Raw genomic sequence first — 11,689 nt, 5'->3', positions numbered from 1 at the left:
ATGTAATATGAAATAGTCAGTGGGAGCTGAGAGATTTAACTCAGATTGTTTGGAGGGGGTAGAGATTTTTGTATGTTGAGAAATATGGATTTAAATTTATGGACTGCTTCATCAAAAAGTAGATGAGTTAGGAATGACCAGTTTATTGAGGAGAGAATAGTACTGAAGGTATTAGGATAGAAGTTGGAGAGTTGTTGGCGTTCCTTGAGCTTTTATGGGTGACTGTGTTGGGGGAGAGAATCTGTTATCTAAGTACTCTAATTGGAGAGTGGTCACTTAATGTGTCGGGTACAGGTTTCAGGGAAATGATATTTATTACGATTGGAGACTAGTTGGTGGGTTTATTAGCATGGGTTGGGATAAAAATTAGTTGTGAGAATCCATGCAAGTTAATGCTGATACTAGGGTTGTCAGGGGTCAGTGATAACCAACTGATGTTGACATCTCCGAGGAGGATAGTTTCACTGGGTACAGTATGTATGTGCCAGGAGAATATTTGTTCTATTAAACAGATGTTGTCACCAGGGGTTATGTAAATTGAAGCTATAGGTAGTGTATTGTAGTCATTAATTTTGCAATTGGCTGTCAGGAGTTCAGCAGGATGGAAAGAATGGGGAGGGTTGGATGAAAGGGGTATGGTGAGGTGGTTGGAGTATATTATAGCAACTCCACCACTTTTTTTATTAAGTCTGTCAAGATGTAAGATGTTGTAACCTGGGAGGAGAAATTCTTCGTTAGAGATATGAAGTTTGAGCCAAGTTTTAGTGAGAGTTATGATATCAGGGGAGTGTTGTACCATCCAGTCATGGAATTCAGTTACTTTGTTGAGTATGCTGCAGATATGCATTTAGTATAGTAGTAATAATAGCTTTGCAGGGTGTTTAGGTTGAACAGTAGTAGGTTGTGTACTTGGGTTTTTAGAGAGTGGATGGAATTTTGTCCTGGATTGGGGTGAATGTCTCCGGAAAGGAGCAGAGTGTTAGAAGGATAAATACAGGTTAGGAGTGAGAAGTGTATGATGTGTTTTTAGACTTTGTTCTTGTGGAGATTAGGATATGGGGGCAGATTTTGATTTTGGTAATGGAAGAGTTTCAGACTAAAAAGACAGTGGTTGCTACTGATAATGAGTATTCAGATTGAGAGTGTAGAGGCTTGTAAATAAAGGTAGGAGGGAGGTGTAGTGGCTTTATTTGTGTATTATGTGAGGAGAGACAGAATAAAAGTACAAGGAGGGGTGTTGAGAGGCGAGTTAGAAACATAATGTAGCAGTGGGCAGTAGGGGTGTGGAAATGAGTACAGTTGAAAGGATTGTAGAGTTTATGAACTGAAGTTGCAGCAAGACTAGGGTTTATATAGGAATAATAACAGCTAATTTAGAGGAGTAAGTGTAAAGTAGTTGTGTGTTTATTTTGTAGAGAAGCGAGATGTAACGGGAGGTGAAGTCAGAGTTGCCTAGAAGGGAGAGTCTAGGAGGGTAACAGGTGTGTTTGGGGAAGCAGTTAACGTGCAATAGGAAGAAGAGAGTAGGGAGACAGTGTAGTGTCAAATTACTAGATAGTTGGGATTTCTTAACTGAGGAAATAAGAGGGGACTGTGTAGAATGTAACTGGTGTAAGTGTGAGGGGAAGGAGAGGTCCTAAGTGGGTGGAGTCAGTGTAGGTTAGCTATAAAAGTAATGTGTTCTGAAGTGGGTGGGAATAGGGATAGGCTGCAGGAGTGAAGTGTGCCTGAGCACAGCGGGTAGACCCAGGTCTCAATGAGCTAAAGAGTAGGTAACATCTAACTAAAAAAAGTGATCAGTCAGGTCCAGTATTTAATGAAGGTGCCTGTTGTTCACCAGACTCAGATCAAATTTAGTTATTCAAGCAGCTACCTTAAAAGACTTGCTGTTTTGTAGTTTGTATTAACTGTATTTCTGTTAGAGCTAATATCAACCACACTAGAGTGAAAGATAGGGTAAGGCTAATAAAGAGCTGAGGAGACTAGGTTTATTAGGGGAGAACAAGCAGTTGTAGCCCATGGCGGTGTGCGCGCCATCTCCTGCTAGGTCAAATTGTGAATAAAATGCCATGGATTTTATAGTCTTAAAACTACAAGATCAAAAATTAATTGAAAAAGCAGTTTTAGAAGAATAAGCTTTCCATAGTAGAGGACCTATATTCAAAACTTGCTAGACAGTATATTTTTGATTTTACAAATCGGTGCTGTCTTTTCATTTACAAAGGGATTTTGTGTGCCGCGATCTCAGTAGAGAGGGAGGGGAACACAGTGCAGAACTATTGAGTGTTAGAGAATTCAAAACTTTGTGGACAATCTCTTTCTGGTTTTACAAATTGGCACTGTCTTTTCATTCACAACTGTGGATTCTGTTTACAGTGATCTCGGTAGAGAGGGAGGGGAACACACTGCAGAAATATTGAATGTTGGGCAGATTGGTGAGCGCACATCTGGGAAAAATGTCTGCTTGTTTTGAAATTACTAGAAAGTGGAAATCAAAGTCTTCATCTGCTCTACTTTAGGCATTCATTGAATATTATAAAAGATGTAAAAAGCATGCATCTGGAGCATTTCTCCCCAGGCCTCCACTGAAAATGGGCTGTGTCCCAGTTGGACTTTCTCAGTAAACAAATGTTAAATAAATAAAGAAAATACGTGGAAGAGAGATCTTTAGAAAAGGGAAGGCGCAAACTACATAGAAGTACATGGAAGTTGTGAGAAAATACAATGCATCAGGTACTTACATATTATCGCAACCAGATTTCGAATGTGGTGAATTGCTGAGTGTCTGTAAAGTCCAAATTACTTTTGTATCACATTGCTTCTGGGACAGGAACAGGAATAACAGCAACATTCCTCTTCCTGAAGGCAAAGAATAAATGTGGTTCAAAAAGTCATGCAAATATAAAACCTCTTGTTCTTCTAGATTTTAAGTGAATAGTGCAAATGCCAAGTGAGCTGTTGGGAACTTTGAATGAAAAAACACACACTCACACACATACCTTTCCCTACTTAACTCTAGTTTGATGGGCGAATTCAGAAATAAAGAAGTTGATTGTGCTCCCTGTTTGCTCTTTCAGAATATCAGGAAAAACAGCAATCACAAAGTAATTTTCACTCAACCTGTCTGATCCAAACATGCAAAACAAAATACAACTTCACGTCTCATGGATTCTCCGGTTTTCAGTATTTCCATAGCAGAAATGTTACAAGTAAAAGTAATGGCACATACTGAAGTAAAAAAATAAATCCCCCCAGACTTTGAACTAGGTTTTTTTTTCCTTTATCCCACCCAAAAGCCTTTTTAACTGAGTAATTGCTACTAGACTAAGCCCTTTGTGTAGCATACTCTTCCCTCCCTTCTACCCTACCCCCATCCACTCTGTAGCACAATATATTTGTCTCGCTACTTCTATATTCATTACCCTGCCATTGTTTGGTATAATTGGGGTTATACTTCTCCCTCCCTAGCCTATTGTACTGACTCTGACAAATTGCTAAGGTTTTTATTTTATTTAATTTATTTATTTTTCATACTCTCTCTGCCTTTAATAACGGATATTTTCAACTCCTGCTGTAAGAAAATATCCTTTACTTAGATGTAATTGTCTTCTGACCTTGCTCTGCAAATTGCCTAGATATTCCTTAACACTCTGTGTAGAGGTACAATGCATATTTAACCTGTTCCAAGGGTATATAGTCTGCCTGCAATTGCCTAGATATTTCCTTAACACTCTGTGTAGAGGTATAATGCATATCTAATCCTGTTCCAAGGGTATATAGCCTGCCTGTACTTGCTGTTATATCACTGCATTTATCTGCTCCTCACAATGGACTTTTTAAAAATGTATAATTGCATTTGTTTTTAGATTGTTTACTAGTGGTTGTGACACTTTCTAAACCTTGTCAGTACTGCTCTCTCTCCCTGTGTTGCTCCTTGCTCCCCTTCTTTGCTGCTCTCAGTTACTTTTACTGTCTCCTTAACCCTCCCTCTCCTATACCCCTCTTCTAGACCTACTCCTCTGTTCCTTTGCCTTTTCCCTTCTATATGTTTCTCCACCTCCTTTACTGTTTAGCTTATACTGTCCTCCTTCTCCTCCCTTCTCCCTATACTTACTTTTTGTCTGTTTCTCCCCTCTATTTTACAGCTCACCTATCCTGAGGGTCCATCAGTACCTCCCAAATTACACAGTCTCCTCGCTCAAAGCCAAGTTCGGCCCACCTGGATTCTTATCCTGCTAACCAGTTTGGGCTTATCCGAAAGGAACCCACAGTGTGGAATCCCTCACCTTTTGCTCTCAATAAATGTATGTAACTTTAAAACCAAAAACAAAGTCAATTTACCATAACATCCTTATATGCTAGCCTGTCCCCCAGTGTGTGTCTCAGCAGCCTACTGCATACCTCAAAGATCCTACTCTAACTCACTACCTCTAATCTCCCATTCCATTCTTCTATCCCTCTGAAGACTTACCCTGGTACTCACTGTTACCTCTACCTTTTCCTACCTCTGTCTCTAGCTCCATTTCTATCTCCCCTTAGTCTCTCTACCTGCCTATTTCCTCCACTCACCACTAGGTGGCAGCACCTTCCCTCTTGTTGCATACTCCTACCCTACTTTATAATAACTTTTGCTGTCCTCCTGTCTTTTTGAGCTTTCTTCTAACACCTACCTCTTTCTCCCACATATTTACTACAGCCTACTATCCCATAACTTTCCTCCCCCCCATCCACTAACCTATTCTCCTCTCCCCCAGAATTACTCTGTTTCCTCTATCACTCCTACCTAGCTCTTACTGCACCTTCTCTTACTTACCTCAGCTCCTTCCTGCAGTGGCTGATACTTTTTCCAGCAGGGCTCTTTTGCTCTGTTGCTCTATCCTGCTCCGTTCGGCCTGCAGGCTCACTCCGTTCCCCTACCCTGCCCCCAATTCCCACCCGCCCCAAGTGGTCCTACATTTATTGTCATCCCTGACTCCCTCCCCATTTTCAATACCCAATTCCGCAACAGTATAACTCCCCCCTCTCCACCAATCACACCTGTCCTTATACTCCTCCCCCATTACATCACCTCACCTTACTTCCATCAAACCTCCATTACCTCTGTCTACCTCCCTCTCCACCAATCACACCTGTCCTTATACTCCTCCCCATTACATAACCTCACCTTACTTCCATCAAACCTCCATTTCCTTAAAACAAACTTCAACCACAAATGCCCTCTTTTACTTCCACAACTCTCACCCCCATAACACTCCTTCTCCTCATTCTACTTCCTCTTTACCATGGCACCTCTTATACAAACCTCCATATACACCCTCCACCTTCAACTCCAAACCCCAACCATTCAAATCACTTCCACAACATCTTTGCCTCTCTTACCACCTTTCACCCCACCTCTCTATTCTCTTTAAAACTCTTCCATATTCCCTCAAATTTCTGTAAACCTAAACCCACATCCCTCCATCCTTGCCTAACCAAACAAAATCCAACAAAACTAATGCATCTTCTTACATACCTCTTCTTAGCAGGTGACATTCATCCTAACCCTGGACCAAACACATCTCCATCTTATAACCACAACTCCAATAACAAACCTTCAAACAAAGACCTCAAATTCCTCACTATCAACGCCCAAAGCTTAACTAATAAAATTACCCTATTTCATGCCTGGGTCAACAATAACTCACCTGACATAGTAGCCATCTCTGAAACATGGCTCAAACCACACATAACTGACTCAGAATTCCCCCCCCCCCCAGATTTCAATGCATCCGATCTGACCGCCTAAATAAAAGAGGTGGTGGAGTCGCTCTACTTTACTCTAATCACCTATCTATCACACCTTTCCAAAATCCTATTCCTTCCTTTCATAATGCTGAACTAGTAATTGGCATGCTAAAATTAAATAAGCACAAAAGTATCTGCATCATCTCCCTCTATATTCCCCCCGGCAATAACACCAATACCTTAGAAGACTTCCTCTCCTGGACTTCCACAAATATAAAGCAAGAAACGTACATACTGGGAGATGTAAATATTGACTGGCAAAAAATCACAGACCCCATTCCCTCCCTGTCTATTAACCTATTCAACTTTACTCAACTTATTCACACCATTACTAGACCCAACAAAACTAACCACCCCAGCTCCATCCTAGACTGGATACTAGTGTCTCACCCAAATAGAACCACTACATCAGGTGTCACTCCCGACCCATTAGGTGACCACCTCCCTGCATTCACCCACAGAGCCACCTCCTCTTCCCCATACTCCCACCACCTCCTACATACCCGTAACCTAATTAACTTTAACCCCTCCACCTTCACTACCTCCCTTAAGCTCATTAACTGGAACCCTCAAAAACACTGCCTCTTGACAAAGCCGTAGATTTCCACTCTACATTCCTTTCCATCTTAAACTCCCTAGCTCCAACTCGAACCAAAAGGGTTAAAGCCAAAACAGCACCCTGGCTCACTAAAGCTACCAAAACAATTATGCAACAAAGAGACAAATGTTGGAAAAGCTACCACCATCATAAACAACCTGAACTGTTACTAAAATATAAACAGCTAGGAAACCTAGCCAAAAAACAAGTCATTAAAGACAAAAAATCCTACTACAACCACCTACAAATAAACCACACAAAAAACCCCAAACAATTCTGAAACTCTATAAACACCCTCCTCAAGCCAGGTACCACAAAAAAACCCTGTCCTGACACTAGCAAAACTGACCAAGAAATTGCCAATCTATTCACTGCTTTCACCTTCTCCATTGCTGAGCTGACCAAAACCTTCCCAAATAACATCCCCCTACCCACCTCCTCCCAAGCTTGCACCTCATCCCCCCCTCTCCCCTAACTTTGAACTTAAACCAATATCCACCAACCTCATAAATAAATTTCTCTATAAACTAAAACCTTGCACCAATGCTCCAGACAACATTTCCCCCTCCTTCTTAAAAATTGCCTCTGACAGTATTGCTCTCCCTATCAGCATCCTGATCAATAGATCACTTCTTGAATCATATTACCAAAACTTTGGCGTTCTGCCTTTATCCTTCCTCACCACAAAGGTGGAAAAAACTACAACTTCTCTAACTTCCGCCCCATTGCCATCCTCTCTCCCATCTCTAAACTTCTCGAAAAATGCATTCACATACAACTCATGCCATTCCTAACCGAACATCAACTTCTATCTCCTACCCAACACAGCTTCCGCCCAGGACACAGTACCAACACAGCCCTCCTCTCCTTCCTACACTATCAATTCAGCCTGAGAATCTGGTTACTTAGTTTCATCTGTTCTATTAGATCTATCTAAAGCATTTGATACCATCTCTCATACCCATCTACTTAACCATCTGTCTAACCTTAACATCTCCACAAAAATTCTTTACTGGTTCTCCAGCTATCTTTCTGACAGGTCCCAAGCAGTGAAATGGGGCCAGTCTTCTTTCTCCTTCCTTTCAACACCCACAGGAGTTACCCAAGGTTCCATTCTTGGCCCTCTGCTATTTAACATCTTTATTAATGATTTTCACAAAACCATTCCTAACACCAAAATTGTCCAATATGCAGTAGACTCCACTCTCATCTGCCATGCCTCCAACCAAACTGAACTCAAATCTTTAACTCAATCCACCTTCTCATCCACTGAAAAATGAATGCACAATAACCACCTCTCACTAAATGCTAACAAAACTAAAATTATCCTTTTCACTCCCTCCAAATCTACCCACATTGACAAACACTCATTTCAAATTACCAGCCTCAACAACTCTGTCATTGATATTGTTCCCTCCACCAAATTGTTGGGGGTCACCATTGATGAACACCTAAAATTTAATACCCATATCCAACTCAACATCAAGAAAACCCACATAAAACTCAGCCTTCTCTACAGAAATAATCACTTCCTCTCTCCCTCTACTAGACTGACCCTGGCCACAACTTTTCTTCTCCCATCTCTCCTTTATGGCGCTCCTCTGCTCACTAATCTATCTTCCACCCTTACCTCCAAGCTAGAAGTATACTACAACAAAATCTCCAGGTTTGCCACAAATGCAAAAGCCTCCTTCCACCACTGCTCCTCCCTACTAACCATAAACTGGCTTGAACTCCCCAATCAACTAGACTTCATTCAAATTGTCTTAGCCCACAAATTACTTTTTCAACCCAACAGCTGCCCGGCTTTATCCAATATCCTCCAACCTTACAGCCCCCCCAAGACCCCTTAGATCCACTCACCGAAACCTCATTACCGTCCACAAACCAAAGCGTCCTGTTGGTCAGCTTCTACTATCCTTCATCCTAGCTAAAAAATGGAATGCCCTGCCCTCCACCCTGAGAACTTGTGACAACCTAAATACCTTCAAAAGTCTACTTCACTCCTACCTGCTTCTTCACAGAAAATGTAACTGCACTCCACACCCCATACCTATCAAACTCTCCCCTTCCTTCTTCCCTGGCTAAACTCATTACCTTTCAAACTACTGACTTATACTCCGACTATAACTCATAAGCTATCTCCTCCCAGCATATCACTCTTTGACTCTAATTTCAGTCCTTTCATAGCTACTTAATCGTCTTAGCTACCAATTATTAGACTCCTCCTCTATCCACTTCCCTTCGTGGTAAAAAACTTGTTTACAACTCCACACTGAACGCTATGTAAAAGAATCTTTCCCGTGATATCTCAATTTGATACACAACTTAGCAATGTAAAATATTTCTATATGTTTATGCAACTTGTTTTGCAGTGTAAAAGAATTTTTTTCATGTGCTATTTCAATGATATGTAACTTATCAATGTGAAGAATTTCTATATGTTTATGTAACTTGCAAATCTTCACAACTTAACAATGTAAAAACTATTATGTAACTAGTTATGTGGAGCTTTTCTCCCCGGGCCTCCACTGAAAATGGGCTTTCGAGCCCAGTGGACCTCCCTGGTCACCAAACTGGAATAAATAAATACAAATGCATACGTGTGTATGTATGCATACACACACACTCAGCAATTCACCACGTTTGAAATCTGGATGCGATAATAGGTAAGTACCTACATGCATAATAATTTTAAGGCGAAGGTAGTGAGGTTTAAGCGTAGGCAGGAATTCAACATTTTTTGTAATGGCTGGCTGATGATAGCAAGGAAAACTGTGTGTCATGTGTCATTATGAGGAACGTAACTCATTTGAGGTCTTAAAAAGTTCATGTTCCTTGAAGTTCCACATTGAAAAGGGTCTGTCATACATTCAGTGTGATACTCATAGTAAAGGGAACTAAATCATATTAATTCATTACAATATCTTTTTCATAAACAAAACCAGTATATTTTAACCATCCTATGACCTTTCTAGTAGAAGTTGTTAGTAAGCCGTTTTTATGTGTTCCCACATCCTGCCCATTTCTATGTTTAACATGTGCCTTAAGTGAAATTAAAAAAAAGGTGTTTTAAACTCGGTTTTAACTGAAAATAAACTTATATTAATGTTACTAATCAGAGATATTCTGAAGCAGTAGCACTATCTTCTAAAACCGACGCAACTGGTATACTTAGCCTATTAGAAAAACTTGACAGGAGTAGGTTTTGTAAAATACCGTGTCATCACGAGTGTTTGCGTCTCACTCTATAGCTCTTTACAGGTAGCTCCTGGTGTGTATTATATATATACACACAGCTATATATATATATATATATATATATATATATATATATATATATATATATATATGTGTGTGTGTGTGTATACATAAAGATTGGTTTAAACGTCAAAGATCAACAGCTCTATCTAATTAAAAACTATTAACTCCCTAGAAGTTGGGAAACAGAAAACAGGAGTATCACGTAACCTCTGATCTTAACACTTGCTAATAAAGCTCCGCCCTCCACTGGATGCACCCTGTTTTTGCGCTCGCGCACTGAGAATGTGTTTGTCGCATTGCAACTGCGGATGGATATGTTTTGCGTATAGTACATTATTAGTTATATTTCCTAAGGTTAGGCTAGGCGTTGTGCACATAGTGTCGATAAGACGGCACTGATTTAGTAGTCGCTTTCCTTTTAGAGTATAATTTTTGCTGCGCATGGTTCAGGACGTGTAAGTGCGACCTTGGAGCAGGCGGGGTTAGTTGTGCAAAATATTGAGGAATTAAGGTGGATGTAGTTCCGGTATATGTCATCAAATAGTAGAAAGCCGCCGCCATTTCAGGGTTTGGAACTTATTTTTAACGGGGTTAACGTGAGAGCGTGATGAAAACTGCTGAGCACCTGTACTTTGTTTTTTTGTGGATGCAGAGTTTATGTAAGGGAGACAACTTGAATTTGACAGTCAATAACTGAGTTTGGTTTTTAAGATTAAGTTTACCGACACCGGGAGTACCGGCTTGCCGCCATATTGAGACGAGACACTGTTTATGCAAAAGAACAATACATTGGTTATGTATTTCCTTAACTTGTAGGTCGAGAAACCTTGTTGATTAAGTATGTAGAGTTGGAAACGGGTGTCTGAAATGCAAGTGGTTTTCTTTACTGGCTAGATTGTCCTGGTATTTTGAAAGCCCTATTTTAAAGAAACTGAATCCTAGAATAACACCGGCCGTGCTATATTTCTATTCTAGTTTTGATGAATTACATTGGTTCATGACCGCGTAAGACATCAGCATTGTTGGATGACTTTTGGGTAATTGGATTTCCCCGATTATAACTTTTACGGACTCTCGGAGAGTTATAACATCTTGTATTTAAGGCCTGTTTCATTTGAAAAGCAAACAATCTACTACAACTATGACGTCTTCGGTAGGAAACGTGGCCGACAGCACAGGTAAACATTTTCAAGCCACTTTGCCAAAGTCTGAACCCTTTCGATGCTATTCTGTTAGCTGTTACTGGTGTTAAACTTGATATTCTCCTAGTTTGTATCGGGGTCTGACCTAGAGACTTATCTGCATCTGTTGCCTTGTATATTTGTGATTGCTGTTTCTTCAGTTAATGGAATTTGCACTTCTGCTGTGCAGATATATACTCGCTCCCGTTAAGGACAGCGAATATACACAATAGAACACAAGTAGTATACGTAGAGAGAGTTGCATACACAGCTGCCAGTTGTAAAACTTAGCGAAGGAACTTTGTGTGGATATGTACGTACATATGCTAATGGTTTTAGAGCATTGTGAAACAGCAGTCTTTAGGATAACTCATCCCAGTACACGTGCAGAAGATGAGGGATAAACTTAAGAAGTTTTCTGACTTTAAACTGATCTAGTGCAGTAATTTTGTTAATGTACTGTACGCTTACATTTCTTTTTGGCCAGTTGATCTCAGTAGAGAAATTTAAGTACAAAACTGTTTAATGTTTTCTGTTTACCACCCGTTTTTTTGGAATGCTCGAATAAAGTAATACAAGGTAGTAATTGTAACATGGGAAATGTCTTTACATTACCTGCAAAGTTTCATTTTTGTTTTGACATAATGTAACAATGTAAGCGGTCTGTCTCTGTGAAATGTGGACCAGGGCAAACAAATGCTCCGGCGGAACTCATGTGCATAGCGGTGATTTCAATGTCTGTCAATCGACTACCCATGTAGGCGTGATGTCACTGTCCAATCTGCATAAGTCAATCGTGCATTATTTGCATACATAACGGCCAGTTGGCATATGTCGGTCACGTGTGTGTGTATATTTT

At 40.3% G+C, this 11,689-nt stretch overlaps 1 protein-coding gene across 1 annotated transcript in view; it reads left to right on the top strand.

Moving 5' to 3' along the window:
* The first annotated feature begins 10,042 nt into the window (after window positions 1-10,042).
* Window positions 10,043-11,689, top strand: part of OGT (O-linked N-acetylglucosamine (GlcNAc) transferase) — a 2,411,396-nt gene continuing 2,409,749 nt past the window's right edge. The window contains exon 1 of the mRNA XM_044057256.1: window positions 10,043-10,827. Coding sequence (XP_043913191.1) covers window positions 10,791-10,827 — 37 coding nt within the window. The 5' untranslated portion in view covers window positions 10,043-10,790. The remainder of the gene's footprint in view (window positions 10,828-11,689) is intronic.

This window comes from Protopterus annectens, chromosome 15.part0 (assembly GCF_019279795.1).
Source record: "Protopterus annectens isolate FY-2018-M chromosome 15.part0, PAN1.0, whole genome shotgun sequence".
In the NCBI taxonomy this organism is placed as follows: domain Eukaryota; kingdom Metazoa; phylum Chordata; order Ceratodontiformes; family Protopteridae; genus Protopterus; species Protopterus annectens.
Note: the sequence above shows the minus strand (reverse complement) of the source record. Positions and strands in the feature narration are given on the sequence as shown.